Genomic DNA, 22,014 nt, shown 5'->3' on the forward strand with positions numbered 1-22,014 from the left:
TATGGTTAGCTTGGTAACCAACGAAGAATAATTGTTTAGCTCTATGTTGCCCTTTACGCCTGAGTTGTGTAGGGATATGCACCCATGCTGGTGCACCAAATGTGTGCAGGTAACTCAAATCAGGCTTCCTGCCATGCCACATGGTGAATGGTATTTCACCAGTAGTTGAGTTAACCACGTTATTTAATAAATTATTAGCACACATTGTGGCCTCCCCCCACAAAGAATCAGGTAACCCAGAATCAGTTAACATAGTACGGGTCATCGCCTGCAATGTTTGGCCTCGCCTTTCAACAAATGCATTGTGTTGTGGTCTGTATGGTGCAGATGTCTTATGAGCTATTCCAGCTGCCTTTAACCTATTCTGGAATTTGCTATTAACAAATTCCATGCCATTATCTGTCACCAGGGTTATAATTTGCCGTTTGGTTTTTCTTTCAGCAAACCTTAACCAATTGAAGAAATGTTGATATGTTTCAGTTTTGCTTTTCATTAGGTAGCAAAACCCATATCTAGAGTAATGGTCCATAATGCTCAGTATATATCGAGCACCCCCCATACTGGGTTTCTTTGGACCAATAATGTCTGCAAATACTACTTCTAAAGGTTCTTTAGTTTTGAAACCATTTAGCCTATTTGCAGGCAATATTTTACTCTTATCTTCACAACAGACATTACAACGCAAATACTTATCACAGGGCTTTAACCTTATTCCTTCAGATAACTCTACTGTACGTTTTAGCATTTTAAAATTCACATGCCCCAAACGCCTATGCAATAAATGGATACATTCATCATGAGGCTTGATATTATTAAATACAGTCTGTGCCTCCCCTTTCTTACTGTCATGTAAGACATATAATGTTCCATTTAAAGCTGCAGTTACCTTTTTGTTGTCTCTTTCCAGTATGCACTTATTATTCTTAAATGTAACTACATATCCTAGTTTATCTAATACTCTTACAGAAAGTAAGTTCATCTTTAACTGTGGTACATACAACATTTTTATATTCTGGTTTAAACATGGACAATAAGCAATACCTTCACCCTTGGCCTTGAGGTGCCAGCCATTGGCGAGTGATATACGTTGTGAGCTTGTAGACATTTTTATAAACTTTGTCTTATCTCTCGTGATGCAGTGGGATGCTCCACTGTCCACCACCCATAAATCACTCTTCACAACACAGTTGTTAAACGTGGCTAGTTCAAAGGATTTCTTTGGCTTCTTTACATTCTGGCTTTTTCCTTTCCTGCAGAATCTTGCCAAATGTCCTCTGCCTCCACAATTAAAACACTTTTTAATTGTGTATGCCGTCGAAGATAAATTCTCTTCTTCCGGGTGCTTTACTTTACACAGCTGGTTTCTTTCAATCTTTGAAGATAATTTCTCTTCCTTATTCTTATCTTCCCTCAGCTGGTCACGTTCAAACCTTCTCCTGGCTTCTTCTAATAGCCTGCCGGTAATCTCAGTTACTGATAAACTGTCTTTTGGCAATACCTCCAATGCAGTCACAAAATCATCATAGCTTCGATCCAATGAAGACAGTATGATGTATACTTGTTGCAACTCATTAAATATAAGCTCTTTTTCTTGCAATTCTTGAAAAATGCTTTTCATACAGTTTAAATGAGTTAACATGTCTCCATTTATCTCAAGATGTGTTCTAAACAGCTTCCGTGTAAGATTGATATGAGCTCCTACACTGTCTCGAACATAAATCTTCTTAAGATTCTCCCAGCAGTCTGCAGCATTTTCCACTCCACGGATATGTATCAGTTGCTGGTCTGAGAGAGTCAGTCCTATGATGCACAAAGCTTGCTCATTCTTTCTTTCATAGTCCTGTATCTTTTTATAATCCTCTTCATCGTTGGGATTTAAGTTAGATACATCTGGTGGGTTTGTAATTATGTCCCACAAACCTTCTCTTCGTAGCAGTAAACTACATTTCATTGACCATGAAACATAGTTTGTTCCATCTAGTCTGGCTATCATGGACAGATGTGGCAAATTTACTTGTGCCATTTCTCTTGAGAAAAATAACTATTTAACAAACAGTTTGTCCTTACAGTAATGTGCAACTCACACCAGCTCTCACTGCTATAACCTGGTTAGTTAGACTGTGCACTCTGCTGGGCCCATAACCAATGTTAGTGTTTGGGGATAAACCCCCTAGCAGAGTATGCAGCAGCAGTCAAGCCAGGCAGGCAAATGAGAGAGAGAGTGGGCCCAAGAGTATACACACACTGGAGACAAAAACACTGTTTGTGGTTTTAAAATAGTTATTTAATTCACACAGAGATTAAGAAGTGTCATTCAGTCCATATATCATTATCCAGTATATCTATCCAGTTATCAAGTCCATTAACAGTCAGTACAATGTTCTTATCTGCTTGTATATCTTCTCCTTCTGATACCTTTCTCTCAAAGACAACGCTGAATCCTCAGCTCACCAAGCAAACAGTCTTTGTGTTCAGTTGAAATGGTATCTGGCACAGTAGCCTCCAGAGTAAGCAGATAGACGTTCCAACACAGCAGGCAGCAGACCAGGAACAGTAACCAGGTGCATCCAGAAGCCGGGGCTATTACGTTTCCCTTCCTACCTATATTACTGCCTGCAACCGCACCCACAATGACATTGCAGTTTCTTGCTTAAAGCTACATAGACACTTAATCCTAGGTTTACATATTTATTCAACCCAAACCTGGTTGGTGTATCCATATACCCAACAGACGACAACTTGTATTTGATTTGCCAGTCACATGGCCACCTGGCCACACCCACCCAGTCACATGACCACCAAGCCACACACCAGTCGGTCATATGAACACCAAGCCATGCCCAGGTGGTCACGTGACCACCAAGCCACACCCACCTGGTCATGTGATCACCAAGCCACTCCCACAAATTAAGCCACACCTACGGAACCGGTTGTTAAAAAAATTGAATCCCATCCCTGCATGTGACTTTCCCAAGTCAGGCTTGCTCAGTTGTTAAGGAATTTCAAAATAGATTTCTGAATTGTAAAACTAAGCTTGTTTTTAGTTTTGGGATGCAGGAATTGCCCAGCACTAGTGCACCATGATGTGCAAATCTTCTTACTGTCAAAATGACCCAATTCCTGACTTTCAGGTAATTTAGTGACTCAGCATGGGTTTAAATGGCATTGATAGCTGCCACGAGGAATTCTAGGAATACAGGCTTTTTTCCTGTTCTGCATGTCATGCAGATTTCCTTGCTTACAATCTAATGGGCTTCTGCCATTGGTTTGTATTCTCTGTTACAGAGCAAAGAAGAAGTTATGGCTGCTCGCCTGAGAGAAGCTGATAGCATGGCTGCTCTTGCAGAGATGCGGCAGAGGATTGCGGAACTGGAAATCCAGGTTCGGGGAGAGTAACCAGCGGGTGTCCTTTTCAGCCCCAAGTGAAACAAGGGCCAACAGCGAGTTGCAGCTGAAAAGAAAAAGCTAATGCTTTTGCACTAAATGATCTCCTGAACTAACTTCTCTGTGTAACCGTTGAAGGGCCTGATAATAATATATTTAGACTACAGAGAAGACTGAGAGGTATCAGATACCTGAAGGGTTGTCACACAGTGGTTGTTTTCCTTTGCCGGAGTTCTTCGACTCATTGGCTGAAAAGTAATCTGCCATATTGCTGTAGTGCACGGGTGTCAAACTCGCAATGTCACATTGCCGTCATGTGACGTTTGTGACGTATTTTCCCTTCGCGGAACTGGGGTGGACAGGGTCTGTGAATGACGCACCCAGCCTGCAGGCCACCAGTTTGACACCCCTAGTGTAATGGAAGCAGGAAAAACAGCGGACTAGAAGGTCTCTACTATGGTTTAGTTATTTATGCAGGTTGTGAAAGAATATACGGGCTGGGCTAAGGTCTGAAGCCCTTGTGCTCTCTCCTCCAAGCAATTTTTTGATCCCCCTCTTTTCACATGCAGAGAGAAGAAGGAATGATCCAAGGTCAACTCAACAATTCTGATGCCTCCCAATACATCCGTGAACTCAAGGAGCAGATTGATGAACTCAAGGCGGAGGTAAGCCCAACCTATGGGAGAAAGCAGACAAAAATCTGGAGGAGTTTCGGATAGACTGTGTTATCTTTTAGGAAGTCACAGCTATTGTTTCTACATGAAATACAGGTGCTATAAGCAATGCAACTATGAATTATTTTGGTCAGCTCCAGATAGGCAGGTAGATTAGATTAGATTAGATTAGATATTTTGATATATATATACAGTATATATATATACAGTGTATGTATGTGTATATGTATGTATGTGTGTGTGTGTGTGTGTGTGTGTGTATATATATATATATATATATATATATATATATATATATACACACACACATATATACACACATATATATACATACATATGTATATATGTACATATACATGTACATGTATGTATGTATGTATGTATGTATGTATATGTGTATATATATATATATATATATATATATCATCAGGGTTGGTTTTACATACAAACCCCTAAACAGTCTGTGCTTAGGGGTTTGTATGTAAAACCAACCCTGATGATGCTAACAGAATCAGACTCGAAATCACCAACATCCTCTGCACTAGCAAACCACCCAAAAGCAACTTACCCAAAGAAGAACAAACTGCACTACTTAACCTGAAAGAAGACACCAGCATAATAATCCTACCAACAGACAAGGGCAACGTGATAGTGGTTATGAACACATCTGACTACCAAACCAAGTTAACCAACCTACTCCAAGACCCCACATACAAACCCCTAAACACAGACCTCACCACCTACCTAGAAAAAAACCACCAGATCCAAAATAAAAGCCTCCCCCATCAGTGAAGAAATCCAGCAAAGAATCATACCCAGAGAGAAATCATCCAGATGCCCTAAGCTTTATGGTCTCCCCAAGATACACAATGAAGGAACCCCACTTAGACCAATAGTCAGCTCCATAGGCTGACCTCTACAAAACCTAGCCAAATTTCTCACCAAACAACTACAGCCCTATGCAGAATCCATCAGTTCACACATAAGAAACTCATTCCAGTTCATCGAGATCATAAAGAAACAAAACTTACAACCCAGCAACCTACTAGTGAGCTTTGATGTCATATCCCTTTTCACCCAAGTGCCTATAAAAGAAGCCTTGACAGCCATCTAAAACAAATACAACCCCCACAAGCACATCCTAGATCTGACCAACCATTGCCTATCCAATACATACTTCACCTACAATGGACAAAAATACAAACAAATAGAAGGAGCACCCATGGGATCACCCCTCTCACCTGTCATTGCAAACCTCTACATGGAACACTTTGAAAAACAAGTTCTAGAAAAATATGACCACAAACCCAAACTCTGGCTCAGATACGTAGATGACACCTTCATAATCTGGCCACATGGGAAAGAAAAACTGAACAACTTCCTCACACACTTCAACAGCCTACACCCCAAAATACAATTCACCGTGGAAACAGAAGCTAACAATCAACTTCCCTTTCTAGATGTCTTTGTATACAAAAAATCCAATGGCTCCCTAGGACACACCATCTACCAGAAGAAAACACATACAAACCACTATCTACACGCACTCTCACACCACCACCCAGCACAGATCAATTCCGTAGCCGAGACACTCATCTCCAGAACAAAATGCTTAGCCGACGATCAACACTTAAAAACCGAACTACACACTCTCATTAACGTACTAACAGCCAATGGATTCCAAAGAAGGAAGATTACCCACCTAATCCAAAAAGAAACCCCAACCAAAATCCAAGACAGAACAAGAGAACGGCAAAGCCCTCCTCCCATATATAAAAGGCACTACAGCATACATGATATTCTTCTGACTAAAATAGGAATTCCGACTTTTCATCGCCGCCGCCCCCACTTTTTCCCCCTCCCTTCCCCTCCCCTCGGAGGCCCCCTGAGTCAGGAGCAGGGAAGCGGCTGCCCAGCTCCGGAGCTGATCCACACCACCAGCTGGAAAGGAAGGGTGTGTATGTGTTGGTGTTGTGTGTGCGATTTCTTGGCGCGCGGCGCAGGGTCTCTTTTGGCTGGCCCCAAAAGAGCGCGTGGGGCGGGCGGTGGAGACGCGGGAGCGAATGCAGGAAGGAAGCGAACCTCGTTGCAAAGTTTTGCCTCTTTCCCTTTCTTTTTCTTCTAAGGGAGTTTGTCTCCCCCCCTTCCCCCCCCCCCGGAGATAAGTGTGACTTCGTTGTGAATGGTCAGAGCTATTCAGCTAATGTGCAAGGATGACTGTATGTTGCCACCCAATCCTCATTTTTTCCCCCTGGACATTCCCGCTGGATCTCCGCGTTTATCCCTCGAGATTTATGCAACTGGGCGGGAGGCACTGGATTACCTGGCGCCCTTTGGCTTCGGGAGATAAGCGCTACAAAGAGGCGAGAGCTCAGGACCTCGTGCTCCTCTTGGCTGCCTACCTTGCGAGGCAGGGGAAGGCGGGAGAAGGGAAGAAGACGGGGGTGGCATGGAGTGGGGGGGAGAGGTTTTCCAGGGATGCGGAGGTGTGGAAAGAGCCAGACGGCTGCAGCTCCCTCCAGAGAGTGAAAGCAATCATTTACGGGAAAATTCCCCTGCGGGAAGTCGTACAGAGGGAAAAAAAAAAAGAAGAGCTTGGGGTGGCGACTGGAACCGGAGCTCCCTTGATTAACAATTCTGAATTTTTTTCCCTTTCTTTTTTTAGTCCCTTCCCACTGTTGATAATTAGGATCCGGTACCTCCAGGGTCCTGTCGGTGGTGGTGGGAGTGATTAGATTTGGGGAGGAGGGCGAGGTCGGAAGGAAAAGGCACCCCTGGCTACTTTTCAGATTTTTTTTTCAGAGGAGAATATCATGCCTGCTACAGACAAAATCAGCAAGATCCTCCAAAAACACAACATTAAAACAGCATCCTGCACAAACAGAAAAATATCCAACATCCTAAGAAACCCTAAAGACAAAATCGAGTTAGAAAACCAAGGAGTATATGAAATCCCTTGCACCGCCTGTCACACCACATACATCGGACAAACTAACAGAAGAATAAGTGCACGCATTGAACAACACAAGAACTCAATCAAAAAAGAAGAACCGACCTCTTCCCTGGTCCAACACCTCAAAGCCACAGGACATGAGATTGACTTTAAAAATACCAGAACTATCACCAAAACCGAATACTTCAACAACAGAATAATCAGAGAAGCCATAGAGATAGAAAAATGCCCACACAGCATGAATAAACGAGATGATACCTCCCGCCTGCCAGTCATTTGGAAACCCGCCCTCATTAACAAACGAGTACCTAACATGAAGAATGACACCAGACCCACACCCACGAGAACCACACAAGATGCTACCACCACACTTCTATGTAGAAAGCAGACTCACACCCACACAGAAGATGAAACACGACCACGGACCAGAACCCGTACCGCAGCTGCATCACTACCCGCTTCAAACCCCTCCGACCCATACATGAAGTGAACTGATGCCCACCATGAAGATGTGGCACGACCACGAACGCACAGCCAAACAACGGGATCACAGCTCACCAGCTCAAATCCCCCAGCAACTAAGACTAACCTGAACACAACCAAGCCCCCACCTGAACAGAACACACCCCCAGCCAATCAGAACACAGCCAACCCCCCAACCAATGAGAATACACCCCCACCCAATCAGAACACAGCCAAGCCCCCACCCAATCAAGTCACACCCCCACTAGCAGTTAAAAGGAAGAAGCCGCTGCAAGCTCACATTACTCCAAGAAGCACAAAGCCGAAGACACAAGCCTGAAGATGATGAATGAGACTTCATTGAAATGTCGCCTAGAAATGTCGCCTTCCAATTTTACGTGGGAGAAAACCTGAATACAAATACCCACGAAAACCTCAGAAAACATACATACATACATACATATATACATATATTCTCTTAAGTTTTCACGGGTATTTATATGTGTGGTATTCAGCTTTGTTCGGGTATTTTCCCACGTCATTGTAGTTGTACTTTTAAAGTTGTAGCAACGTTTCGGCAGAATCTCATCTGCCATCATCAGGCTTCTGTATTGGCTTCTGTATTCAATACAGAAGCCTGATGATGGCAGATGAGATTCTGTCGAAACGTTGCTACAACTTTAAAAGCACAACTACAATGACATGGGAAAATACCCGAACAAAGCTGAATACCATATATATACACACATATATATACACACATATACATATGTATATTTATAGCATGTATAGTTTGTAAAATAACCTAGAGAGAAATGAATTTTCTCTTAAGAGTAGGTTACTACTGTTACCCTTTTATGTTTGCAATGCTTTGCCAGTCCAAGAAAAAAGAGAATATTGGTATACAACCTCATACTTCCAGTAAGTCTTAAGCCAGGGCATAGCTTCTGTTAACATCACAGCAGGGATTTTACTTTTGTCCACTGTATATTATTTTTTCTAAATCCCAGCTATTCCAGATCCTAAGCGGGTTTCACAGTGCCGAATGCCAAACCATTGTGGCTGCTGCCCCAGTGCCTTGTCTTTCTCTCTCCTACAGATTCGGCTAATGAAAGGACAGAAGCCTTTTGAGGACTCCATGGGCTTTGATGGCATACATATTGTGAGTCACCTGGCAGTGGACGATGACTCGCTGCATTCTTCAGATGAAGAATTGCTGACCAGCCCTATGGTAGTGGGTGCCCTGCAGGATGTTTTGTATCCACTGTCTCCTCACAACACACACTTTCTGCACGGGGCTGAAAGCTCTGGTAAGGAGAGTGATGGCACCACGGATAGCGACCCTGATGAGCCTACCTCTGCCGCTGAGGCCAATGGTGAGATCATCTTTGCAGAGGCCCTGGGCAAATGAGGAGTCATGCTGCCATCCCAACTCAGTCAGTTGATCCCCTGGTCCTGTTGTGTAACTAAGAAGTCAGGGACCCGATGGAACTGAGCCTTCGGCCCAGTGAGTATCCTGGCTCAGATGTGGCATGAAGTGTCCTACGTGAACAAATATGGATTGTTATCAGCACTGCCCTTTTTTTCAGCTTTGCCACTGGGAGTTAAAATCCAAATCCAGGTATTGGCCTCATCCATGTCCTGCTCTCCACACTTTTTTTCCCCCCTTCTCTACACAAAGATTTGCACAGATGAGGACTGTGAAGGGGCAGCAGAAGCAATCAATCCACAGATTCCCTAAAATGCAGCCTAGCTGTATTCCATCTCTGTCTCCTTGCTGTGCTCGGAGGAGGGAAAAGGATTGGTCTTCCCTTTATTTATATTTGTCTCCTAGCATGCTGCTGTGCATCCAGAGGAGAAAACTGAGTGCCTGCATAATTGTATGTAAATTTCCACCCTGGAAAAGGACAAGAAGGAGAAATGAGCTTCTGAGGAGGTGATTTGTTCTAGTGAGGGAGATAATATTTTTGTTCCTGTTTATTATTTATTTTTTAGAGTGCAATTACTAATCCAACTCTTCGAAAACTTCGATGGTTTTGAGGGCTTTTATATGGAGGAGCCAAAACTGCTTCTGTACGTAATCATACAACAGTTTCTATTTAACTACGTAAAGGGATATGCTTTACTAACTCCACTTTTATATCATATTTTCAAACTTTGTTTTTTGCAGCATTCTGGCTCGGTGCCTAATTGGCTCGGACAGGAAGACAGTCCATCAGTGCACATGCACATGCATGCACACATACATACTTCTATAATTGAAGTGGGGACAGGGAAATACGTTAGGAAGCTGCTGTTTGATTCATGAGATCAGTATTAATTGCTAAATTTTCAGGCAGCTGAGAATTTGACAGTGTTACTGTGTGGCAAGAGATGAATATGTGGGATATCTAGATAGCTGATTCTGCCAAGATTAAAAAATGAAGGCCATCGAGGGCTCAAATTTGAGTTACATATCAAGTAAAAAAAATAAGTTTCCTGATATGTTTGCCTCCAAACATTATTAGGGTAGGGATAGCAAGGGAGAACCAGCAGGCAAGTTATGCTTAACCCTTATGTGTTTACTGATGATTCTGTGCCAATGCTCTTCGGTTCCATTACGCCTTGGGAGCATTGGGTTGTGTAAAATGTAATTCTGCTCCAAGGAGCAATTCCTTGCAGAAACAAGCCTCCTCTTGAAGAGAGAGAGAGAGAGAGAGAGAGAGTGTGTGTGTGTGTGTGTGTGTGTGTGTGTGCGTGCCAGTGTGTGTTTATGAGGGAGGTTGGGGGCAAGGCAGGGTAGAGAAAAGAACATGTTTTCTTAACAGAATTAGCGAAAGGCTTGCTGGCAGCCCACTTCATGACGGTTGGCAAAGAAAGAACCCATAATTTATGCGGGGATTCTAATGAAGAAGGGTTTGAATTAAAACTGTAGGTGCGTATTTCAGCTGGAAATATTACAGTCATTGCAGTGCTCTTTGTGATTCAGTTTCATACTCGGTTTGCTGCAAAAAGGCTTGTTCTTCACAAAGGGGGTGGGGGGGTGGGGCAACAGTAGTTGAGAAACATCAGTGGAGAGTATTACACAGGAGCACTGCATGTTTTCTGAAGCTACAAACGATGCTGAAGTTGGGACTGCCTCTTCATTTTTGAAGCACGGAACTGAAGACGGTAGTTTTAATTTTGTCCCCTTTCCTGAACAGAGTCCGTGTTTAAGAGTATTAAAGCTACTGTGCCACAGCATGCTTTGGGGGGGATTGGTGTAGCACCCAGACATCACTGCAAGTACAATTTCAGACACTCCCCCACACCCCAAAAGTTAGGGCAGGGCAGAAAATGCCTTTGAAAGATAGGCAGTGCTGTTTCTTCCCAATTAAATTAAGAAGTTGTGCGGGTTTTGAAACACTTAGCATTGCAAGGTATCTGAATAAAGGTATTGTTAAAACTTATGATGTTGCAGCTGAGAATAAAGTTCACCTGACACTAGAAGATGGAAAGGGTTTCACAGAAGGTCTATGAAAGAGGCTGGGCAAGTGCAGAAGGTGGAAGATGTGAGGCTTTGGCCCTGCCAAGAAGGTAGGCAATGTTGTTAAGCAAGATCTGTGGTTGTGGATGGCCATCGACTTAACAGGTTTTGGAACTGGGGAATGAAATAATTCCTCCTCTCAGGGAAGGGCCATTCCTTGCTACGGATGTGTTTTCTTCATCCTCTGCTCAATTTTTTTTCCCTTTCTCATCTGTATAAACCAATCTGCCTTTTAAGTTTACCTAAAAATTTAAAGCTTGCAACTTTATTAATAACTGACCACGTTCTGTATCAGACACATAGGCCTCTCTTTTTGGAAGAATTCTCCATGACCCCTTCCTTGGCCTGGGTTTGGGAGAAGCTGTTTGGATTTTCCAAGGGCTTTTTTAGCTCCAAATCAGTGAGGGTAAATCAGTGTTTGTGAAAGGGGAAGCAAACCTCCAAATGCCTAGCCACTAATCATGTGGCTGGCCCTGAACTAGTGAACAGAAATAAACACACACACACACACACACACACACATGTACAGATAAGTGTGTATATAGTATGCCTAGTGAAAGGCACCACTTTGGCATAATCTTGTGTATTTTATATATACATTTTACACACATACCGATACATCCACACTACACTGTAATACTAAAATTTTGTAATTTATCCTTTCATTAGTCAGTCTCACATAGAGATCATTGGAATAATACGTGGTCCAGATGAGTTCAGTTTGCATTGTTGTTTTGATCTGCTTGCATCGGTCTGAAGCTCTCCCTTCCCCCCTGCTAGCAGTGGGCACATGTTTGCAATGTTGGATGGCTTGTGAAACTGTTTGCCAGTTGTGCATAATACCCAGCAATTGTGGCTATTTGTTTTGTGTAGTGCTATCTGAATGCTTACTGCCTCCAAAATTACAAGTTAGGAAGACCTTTTTTTAAAAAAATATGAAGTAAATCTATTGACTTTACTTTTTTGCAGTTGCACTGAAGTAAATGAAAGGAGATGGTTCAAACCATATCCATTTTTCCCCCCAATTTGGTTCAAGATTGTTGTTAAATTTAAGACTTGATTCATTTGGCTGATTTGTCCTTTAAAGTTCATTAGGGCACAGCCTTGATTACAGTAAAGGCTGCTAACCTATTCTATACAAATTATTCAGGGTACTGCAGCTTTTTCCCAGTGTTTAGATCACAGCTGTAGAGCCTTATAATACAGTTCATTAAATGATGCCACAAACTCCGACTTCCCACTCTTTATTGCTTCTACTTGTATAGAAGCTTGAAGAAAACGATAACTTTCTTTTTCTTCCATGCTAGTAAATACTAGGAACTACAGGATATATTAGAAGTGTTTCGGTCTAATTTCTCAGAGATCCATGCAACATCAGAGCATACGAGCTGAAATTTTCCTTTTGCAGAGGAGGATTATACTATACCAGGAAATAGTATAGCATGCTTTTGGAGTTCTGGATAATAAATGTAAAACCATGTGATAAATATTATTACATAAAATAACTTGCAATGAAACCTATAGAAAATTAATAAAATAAGTATTAGGAGCAAGAGATGGGAAATCTAATTTCATCACAGCAAAGTGCAGGAAACTTACCTGTTCAAGTTGCATAATGTGTTGTTTTTGGTTGAGTTTGATTAGATACCAGATTTCATGAATAAACCACAGTGTAGTGAATTACATTAGGTCATGAAAAACATAGCTTCAATTTTAGCAGAATGAGCTTGATTTTACCAAGTGAACTATATGTCTAGTTCTTCATAAAGAATGCATTTCTATCAAGCTATCGACAACCCTCAGCCCACCCCATTCCTCTGCTGGATATAAATTATAGTGTCTCCAAGGAATTTTATTTTTTCTTTTTCAAAGTACAGGCCTATTAAAAATCATCCATCCATAGGATCCATAGCAAGTCCATTAGAAGAAAAAGTACAGCCAGCCAATCTTGGTAACCAAGAATCAAACACATTTGCTTTTTATCTGTATTTTCCAGCAAAAGTAACTGCCTAATTGGGGTGTGGGTGTCTCTGTTATATTCTGAAAGGAACTATATAGGAACTATTCTGAACATAGTTGTGAGTTTCCAAGCCAAGCTATTTGTGAGACAGTCATTTGCTTCTTTTAAAGTTTTCTATTTCCCTTAACAAGAAGTATTACAAACAAAATTTAAAGGATGAAGCCAGTTTTTAATGCAGTGGTTCTTGTGTGTTTTTCTCCCTTGCATTTCCTTTTGTGGCTATTCTTCAGGCCTTTATTTTTTTTTCCCAGTGAAGGTGCCAAACTCACTCAGTCCTTTGGCCAATGGGACAGCCACATATATATATATATTTTAAAAATAAATAAATTTTCAGCAGAATTTCAGCGAGGGAGGAAGCAAAACACCATTTTTAAGGTGCATTTTTGTCATGAGTTTCCACAGGTATCTCTCCTCTTACCTTATCTTCTGTGGATTCCCTTGTACATCCCTCCCCCAAGTATTTATATGAACACAAAATCATGAGGAATCTTGTGGTAGGCCTCACATTCTGATGCTGAGAAAGCAGACCTACTTATAAAGTAGGTTTAACACAGTATCTTAAAGTAGACTGTTACGTTGCCCCAGCAGATTATTTTGGACAGGCGAGGCGGAAGATGGTGCTTGTGGTAGCTACCAGCATACTTCAATTTGCACTTTCATGCGGTTTTTCTTTAGATTTCCTTCTACAGAGAAGGAAATCAATGTGGTGCTCTTTTAGGACTGGGATTGGGATTACTTCTATTCTCCCCCCCAGGATTGACACTAGAATTTGAGTTACAGGTAGTCCTTGATTTATGACCACAATTGAGCCCAATGTTTGCTAAGTGAAACATTTGTTAAGTGAGTTGGGCCCATTTTATGACTTTTCTTGCCACATTTGTAAAGTGAATTGTTGCAGTTGTTAAATTAGTAACCTGGTTGTTAAATGAATCTGGGTTCCCCACTGACTTTGCTTGTCAGAAGGTCACAAATGGCCCCAGGACACTGCAACCATCGATGTTAAGTATGAACCAGAAGCAGCCAGGCAGCCAAATTTTGATTATGTGACCATGGAGATGCTGCAATTGTTGTAAGTGTGAAAAATGGTCCTGTCATTTTTTTCAGTACCCTTGTAACTTTGAACAGTCAGTAAATGATCTGTTGTAAATCCAGAGCTACCTGTACTCACTTGAATGCATCTCTTTTGGGTTGCCATTGCCCCATCCTGTTTAACCAGGATGCATTGAATTTACTTAGCTAATCTAACTTTCCTAACTTTGGACAACACGTAAATTACACTAAAGAGGTACCTTTTTTCCTCACTCTCATCCTGGGCTGCAATGTGTTTTAGGGAACTGGATGGAATTAAAATTAGAGGAAGGGGAAACTGGTCTGTATTTCCAAGGTCCTAGTTTATTTAGCCTTTGATCATAGAAACCACATCATTTTAAAAGTAGTGGAGCCAAATTGAGGGCATGGTGCTTTCTACCAAGAAAAGGTACATTTCCTATCCTGGACTAAATTCTGTGAATCTACTCTGGTTATTTTAGACGTGTACTGGTTAGCATCTGTGAAATTGCCAGCACACACGGTTAAAAACAATGCTTTTGTTTTTAATGGGCAAGAGTAAGAGTGTGAATGCTCTTGTTGTTCTGTATTGTTATAAATTAATATTATGTAACAAGTCAAAAATCTCACTATGAATGCCTGTAAAATGTTTTGTTAGTCTTTACCTCAAATTGTTAAATATTACTGTTAAAAGACATAAGATTTTTTTTTCATTACATTCATTTTTTAAATTTTCTTAAGAAAATATAATGAGGAAAACCATCTAATCCCTGTGGGATTTGTTTCCCCCAAAATGGTTTATTATTCTGTTGGGATACATTGTCCTCTCTGTATTTCTCCCCCTCACATGCAAACACACAGAATTTTTAAACGGTACTAAAATTAAGCTTGATCAGAATGACTTTGCAACAGATTACAATAAAGCAAGAGCTTTGGGTTATAAAAATGTATGTTCCGGCAAAATAATGATAGAAAGGAAGGAATAATAATAACCTGAGATGGTTGCCCAGATTAAGAATTTTATTTAATCAGGATAGACAAAAGGAGATCATGTTTTGGATTGTGAACAATCTGGCACCAAATGCATTTGATTTTGCAAATTGCTTAAGCAGATTTGATACTGAGGTGGTGAGAGAAAAAAAGACCGCTTCTCTCTTTGGCTATGAAGTTATTGCCCAGAGAATCCTGAGGAATCATTGTTTTGAAGAACATGTTCTGCCTTGTGTAGGTAAAAATATTTTTGCTATGTGTGTGGTAGTTTCTGAAATGCACAAAATTCGAGTGGGATCAGCTTGCCTGCTGCTATAAATTAAATTGGCCACACTGCATTGAAGTTAGCAATGCAAATTCACCATATCTTTGTTGTGTTTCTTTTGTTCTTATGTTTGAAAGCGGAAGAGCTAGTGAAGCCAACGACATACTCTATCATACTGGGGCTATCCCCTACACAGTGCTCTTCCCTGCCCACATTTTATCTTCATATTCTGACTTCCTCCTATCCTGTACAGCTAGACCACTGAACACTAGCAAGCTGCTGAATATCCAGAAGCAGCCTGCCTGTAACAGTGTGTGCTTGCTTCCCAGTTAAAATGTATTGTTCTCTCATACCCCACCCCAACTGTTCCAAAAATCATGTGTTTAGTGTAAGTACGTACCAGTGTCCCTTCTCTGCTACTCAGAATATAACTTCCATTCTTTCCAGCCAGCCCATTCCCATTTTAAAACAAATATTGTTGTACAAAGTACCTGTACTAAAAAAAAATAATAAACTATTTACACGGTCTTTAACTTTGTGTCTCAGGACTTTTTGGATTACAGTACTCATCATTGGGGAAAAGTGCTTAATAGGGGGGTGTCAACATCTGCATTACAGTTATTCCAAAATTGGGAAGTTTTTAGCTTTTTCAAGAAAATATTGTGGGTTGTAGTTACAACTTGAAGGCCTATCTTACCATTCTTACTACTCATAAAAGTCCCACATCACATCCCAAGTTCTGCTAGGCAAACGAGGATAGGCTGAAAAAGAAATCTGTGGTCCTTTATGAAGAATACCTGATAACTTCTGAGAAACTTATAGTAAGATAATTGCTGCGACATGAACGTTGGGAACCTGCAGGCATAAGCTCCCATCAAACAGGGATGCTCCAGGTAGAAAATTTTTCTACAACGCCATGTTATTGTTTGTGTATACATTGAAGAATGAGCCCAGTTTTATCTTTTCTCCCAAGATTTGGGCCAATAATAAAGGTTAAATTAGAAGCTGTTAACAAAGAAAGTTTGGGCCAGTCATTCTCCTTCAGCCCAACGCACCTCACAGGACTGTTGTGGAGAAATTAGGAAGAGGAAGATGTGTTGGATATGTTCGCTGCCTTGAGTTATATATAAAATGCTCTTGGTATTACTAGTCTGCTTCTGGGTGCAATTCAAGATGTTGGTGATCACCTTTAAAGATCTTCATGGCACAGGCACAGGTTACTTGAGTGACAATCTCACCCACTGGGATTGGCCCGTACCACTTGTACTGACAGAGGAGGCATGTTGCTGGTCCTGTCAGCCTGATCATTCTGGCTGGCAGCATCCAGGACACAGGTGTCAAACTCGATTTCATTGAGGGCCACATCAGGGTTGTGTTTGACCTTGGGGGGCTGGGGTGAGCATGGCCAGCATGATGTCAGTCATGTCAGGGGGTGCCTGTGATGGTCCGAGCACTCTGCCAGTGAAAACGGGCTCCGGATCTCAATTTTCAGCTGTGATGACCTCCTGCAACCCTCTGCCAGCGAAAACGGGCTCCTGAGCTCTGATTTTGGCTGGGACAGCCTCCTGCCACCCTCTGTCAGCTAAAAAAGAACTCAGGAGTGCCACGCACGGCCCTCGTGAGTTCCGTTTTCACTGGCAGAGGCACTGCAAGCCGGTCCTTCACTGTTTCCAGGGTAGCCCCGCGGGCCATATCTTAAGGACTCCATGGGCGGGTTCTGAGTTTGACACCCGTGGTCCAGGAGGAGGGCCTTCTTTGCTATTGTTTCTGCCTTCTGGAACATCTTGCCCGTCAATGTGAGGTTGGCCTCAACTCTCCTATGTTTTCATAAGGGCCTAAAAATGAGGCTGTGTCAGTTGGCTTGGGGCCCCAGGGGGGAACAGCGCAATGGAGGTGGTTGATTAAGTAATAATAGATCCCCCCCCCCAACCCTCCTCATGTATCTTTGGTTTTAATGTTTGATTTTAACTTTTTGTTTTAACTTAAATGTAACTGTGAGCCGTTGGGGTAAGGTGGGCAGCCAATACATTTTATAAATAAATAAATATTCCTCAACTTACACTTCATTTAGTTACAGTGTAAGTTACAGTGACAGGCCGAAGTTACAGTGATAGTGAAAAAAAGAGGCTTACAACTGGTCCTCACATTTGGGACTGTCAGAGCATCGCCATGGTCGTGTGCTCAAAATTTGGGCACTTGGCAACCAGCATATATTTTACAATGGTTGAAATATTCTGGGGTCACATGATTGCAATTTTCAGCCTTCCCATCCAACTTCCAGCTAGCAAAGTCAATGGGGGAAACCCATTTGCTTTAAAAAAGTGCCCTTCACTTAACAACTGCAATGATTTGCTTAACAGTTGTGGCAAAATATATCACTTAGCAACCACCTTTCTTAGCAATGGGAATTCTGGTTCCAATTGAGGTTGTAAGTCAACAGCTACCTCTATTAATTACTTGACCACCAATTGGGTTTGCAAGCAAAGCATATGTTACGTTATAGTGGATCAAATGAGTGGCATTTCCAAATAGCATAAAGTGTGAAAAAAATACTGCTCCTCCTGGAAGAGCCACAATGCTTTTTTTTGCTAGAGGTTTAATAGGAAACGGTATCATTTGCATTATCACTAACAAAATTCCCGTTATGACAAATGTAATCTCAAACTTTTCTAATTTTCAAGTCTTTGCTGTTTGCTTCTTTTAAAACTTTTGAAGCTGGTTTAGTTTATATTTTATAATGTTATAATATATATTATAAACATGTAAGATAAATATCGTTATATTTTATAAATCAATTTAACAAAGAAATGGTGTAAGATTCTGGGTTATGATTGTGGGTAGGCAATAATTTAACATATTGTGGAAATTCAGCCTTTTCTTAGTACACTTGGTTACTGGATCAATACATTAAGATCTAAAATAGCTTATTTGTTGGATAGGGCATTTCATGTAAATATATCAGTTACAAAGGAAAACACAGCCAGATAACACTCGGTAGGAATTATTAAATGTTCCCTGATCTATCATTTTCCCAATGCGTTTAATTGACAATTTCCACACATATAACAGCAGCAGCACATCTGGCACAATAGAGGAATGTAGATATTTCAGCACAGACAGTTCCTTTCGCTGATGGCCCAGTAGGAGAGAGGAGGAACACTTCAACGAAGAGACACAGCTTTCTAGCCTTCCACCTTGTTCCATCATGAAAAAGCTTCCTGCTGCTCATTTACTTATTAAAGTTGGAGCATCAAGCACCAACTCAAGGACAGAAAAATACCCCGAAGCTTCCACTTGTAATAGAGGGAGAATGCTGGTAGGTTTTTAGAAGCTTGCAAATTCATCCTGGAATCTGTGAGAGATTTTTTTTAAAAAAGTGGATAGAAAAATGGTTTCTGTACTTCTAACCACCCTGTTACGATTTTCATGTTCTCTGCAGGTTTTTTTTTTGCATGTCCTTTAGCCCAGTAATACAAAAGCAACAAATTTATACAACTAACTGGGATAAATTTTACAGCTGCTGTGCAGCTCCTTACTGTCTCTTTCTATACAGGTAGTCCTCTAGCTATGACCACAGTTGAGCCCAAAGTTTGATAAGTGAAACATTTGTAAATGAATTGGCCCCATTTACAACTTTTCTTGCCATATTTGTTAAGTGACTAATTGCATTTGTTAAGTTAGTAACACAATTGTGAAGTGAATCTGGAATCCCCATTGACATTGCTTGTCAGTAGGTTGCAAAAGGGGATCACACGACCCCAGGAAACTGCAACAGTCACAAGTATGAAACAGTTGCCAAGCATCTGAGTTGTCATGCCTCTGGTGGAGACTGACTGGGGGAGAGGAGGAACAGCTGACAGGGAGTGAAAGTGTGGCTCCGGAAGTTGTAGAGGAGGCTGGGGAAGGGCAGAGGCTGGCTGGGCAGTCAGAGGAGGACCCGGGCCCATCCCCTATCCATCCTAGGGCACACAGGGAGGAGAGGATAAGGGAAAGTCGCCTACTCTGGAGGAGAGGGCCTTGATCCTCTTCATGGGCTGCAGCTGTGACAACTGAATAAGAGGACTGACATGCGTACAAGTGAACGCTGGAAACAAAGTGTGGAAATGTCTCTAGTTTATGGTTCCTCTCTGAGTTTGACGTCCTTCCCAGTTTATGTTATCTGTGGACATCCTCCAGCCCTTATCTTACCTGGGTTATATTGCTTTTTCCCTTCTTGTAACTGTTTGTGTGGGAGTTTTTTGTCTTCTGTCAAGAATATTCGGAGCTTGGAAGCAAAGTGAAGGAATAAAAGGGCCTCCACCTGTTTTCTGTGACTGTGTTTGTTTTATATCCCACCCTGGGTCATCACACACATGACCATGGGGATACTTCAATTGTCATAAGTGTGAAAAATGATCATAAGTCACTTTTTTCAGTGCCTAACTTTGAACAGTCAGTAAATGAACTGTTGTAGGTTGAGGACTACCTGTAATTGGTGAGGTGGCTGATTTGCAGGCTACCATACTAATCAACTTTATTGCCCACCATTTCTTTAGCCATAATCTATCACAGACTGTTGCCTTTTGCAACAGGTAGAAACAGTGCTTGTAGTATATGCTGCTCTATATTCACCAGCCGTGTTCACTGTGAAATGTGTTTGAATATTAGTAGCTTAGGTTGGTAGCTAGACTGCTGGTTTGAGCTCCGAGCTTGGCAATTTGATTGCAAAGGTTTCATCACCATTCGAGGAGACATCCTCAGTGTGCACTGACGAGTCTCCTCGAATGGTGACAAAATGTTTGCAACCAAATTGCCAAGCTCAGAACTCAGACCAACAGCCTGCGTTCACTATTCTTGAGATTTATACTATAAAGCAATCACAAATACAACATACAATATGTCTTAGCAGTTTCGGTTCTATTCAGTTATTACGGTTAGTGCATGTTTGGTCTTGCCCGGGGCTGCCCATTTTAGTTCAGTGGCACAGGAAATTGAACCTAGTATGCCATATAGTTTGGAAATGCCAGATTCTTATGGCACTCACCCAATTTTTTAAAATAAAGTTTCAGGCAATGAAAAGTAGATGGCTGCAGCTGCTGCAGGACCAGTCACTTGTAAATGTCTTCATTGTCAGTCTAACACTTGCTCAAGAGTTCTTCATTCTCAACCAAAACCATGGAATAAGTAATATTTTAATGAAAATTAAAGACAGTTCCACATATGTATCATCTGACAAAAGAGTTGGGTTTCATTGCTTTTGTCACCATTGTATCCCAGTCACATTTTCCCACAAGCTTTCGCAAATTCAGCTACCTGTGTTTCAGGAGAGGCTTCTAGGGCAGGAAACTATCTGTAGGGCTGTTTACATTCAAAGCAGAGGAAACATCCAGAGTAGTGGAAACAGCTGTTTCTTCAGGAGCTGGTAGGTAAAATGCAATAAAATATAAAGGTGTCATTCTTTTTCTTTCTCCAGCAATCCCTTCTGCTTGCTTGCTTTCAATATAGGATTATTGCCTCTTCCGCAAATGGGCAAACTTGCCTTCTACTATTCGTTCTGTGTTTATTTATGAGCATCTATGTGTAACTCCAGCTTCTTACTGTTACATATGAAGTCAAACAAAATTAGCTGAAATGTGCAACAGTCCTCAGAAGCAGTGAACAGGAGCTTTTGCACAAAGTAATTCACTGAAATATCTGAAGAGCGCTTGGATAGAGAAAACTGCATTTTGAGGTGGTCAAGCCAAACTAGGGATTACCATGGAAGCAGTAGTACTTGGACTTTATATACTGCTTTACAGTGCTTTACAGCCCTCTCTAAGTAGTTTACAGAGTCAGCATATTGCCCCCAACAATCTGGGTCCTCATTTTACCCACCTCGGAAGGATGGAAGGCTGAGTCAACCTTGAGCCTGGTGAGACTCAAAACTGCCAAAATGCCAGCAGCCAGCAGTCAGCAGAAGTAGCTTGCAGTACTGCATTCTAACCACTGCACCACCACGGCTCTTAAGAGTGAACAAGACTATCTTGTGTGAGGGGAGAGAAGCTAGAGATCTGTGCATCCTTACTGAATTACAACTCCCATAATACTTTGGCGAAATGCTCCAGGGATATATGAAGTCAATAAAATTGATGGGTTGGCTTTCTTCACATGCAGAGTTCAGTTATTTTTTGAAACTAGGAATCAAGTACCAAAAAATACAGTTACCAAGGCTGATTAGCTTACCTTTCTCATTTGCAAGCTGGGGCTTCTTTCTGACACCCCTCTTACCTAAGAATTCAAAGACAGTGATAACATATGAAACTTTTAATATTTAGAACTAATTTTATTTCCTGGGCAAAAGACATGGAAAAGGATATACAGTATCTACTAAAAAATTTGAAAAAAGAAAAGGGCCATGGATTTCAGTATCCCATAGATTTAATTCCAGTTTCTGATCTCTACTTTGTGTCATTTTAGTTGTCTTTTCTTCATGATGAGCATTTGATTTGAAAATTACACTTATGCACAGAAAGCATGATGCCATATTGTCTACTATAAAATAACATTCTGTAGTCCATTATAAAAGTGAAATGTGGCAGAGGCTGAGTAATTTTAACTATAGATCTCACCTAAATGCCATGTTACCTTGCCCTGATCATTCCATTAATAAAACTGCAATTTGTTCTCCATTTTAACCCTTTAATTCATTACTCTTACTATACCTGAGCCTAAGTACATAATCTGGTTTCTTTCCAG

At 41.3% G+C, this 22,014-nt stretch overlaps 2 protein-coding genes across 8 annotated transcripts in view; one reads left to right on the forward strand and one right to left on the reverse strand.

The window, feature by feature from the left end:
* EVI5L (ecotropic viral integration site 5 like) overlaps nucleotides 1-9,493 on the forward strand; it is a 58,570-nt gene extending 49,077 nt beyond the window's left edge. For 2 of the 3 annotated variants that reach the window (XM_087924624.1, XM_087924625.1), the window contains 3 exons: nucleotides 3,286-3,381; nucleotides 3,954-4,049; nucleotides 8,573-9,010. In XM_087924624.1, the coding sequence (XP_087780750.1) occupies nucleotides 3,286-3,381; nucleotides 3,954-4,049; nucleotides 8,573-8,884 (504 nt within the window). In that variant the 3' untranslated portion in view covers nucleotides 8,885-9,010. Of the gene's footprint in view, nucleotides 1-3,285; nucleotides 3,382-3,953; nucleotides 4,050-8,572 lie in introns of all 3 variants that reach the window. The other variant, XM_087924626.1, reaches the window with a different exon arrangement.
* An 8,716-nt stretch (nucleotides 9,494-18,209) lies between these two features.
* The window catches only part of LOC113433476 (transforming growth factor beta receptor type 3-like), a 30,710-nt gene continuing 26,905 nt past the window's right edge, over nucleotides 18,210-22,014 (reverse strand). For all 5 annotated transcript variants that reach the window (XM_087924631.1, XM_087924630.1, XM_087924629.1 and 2 more), the window contains 3 exons: nucleotides 21,502-21,546; nucleotides 20,593-20,698; nucleotides 18,210-18,652 (listed from right to left, as the gene is read on the reverse strand). In XM_087924631.1, the coding sequence (XP_087780757.1) occupies nucleotides 20,613-20,698; nucleotides 21,502-21,546 (131 nt within the window). In that variant the 3' untranslated portion in view covers nucleotides 18,210-18,652; nucleotides 20,593-20,612. The remainder of the gene's footprint in view (nucleotides 18,653-20,592; nucleotides 20,699-21,501; nucleotides 21,547-22,014) is intronic.

Source organism: Pseudonaja textilis, chromosome 2 (assembly GCF_049901715.1).
Source record: "Pseudonaja textilis isolate UNSWEBS1 chromosome 2, rPseTex1.2, whole genome shotgun sequence".
Taxonomy (NCBI): domain Eukaryota; kingdom Metazoa; phylum Chordata; class Lepidosauria; order Squamata; family Elapidae; genus Pseudonaja; species Pseudonaja textilis.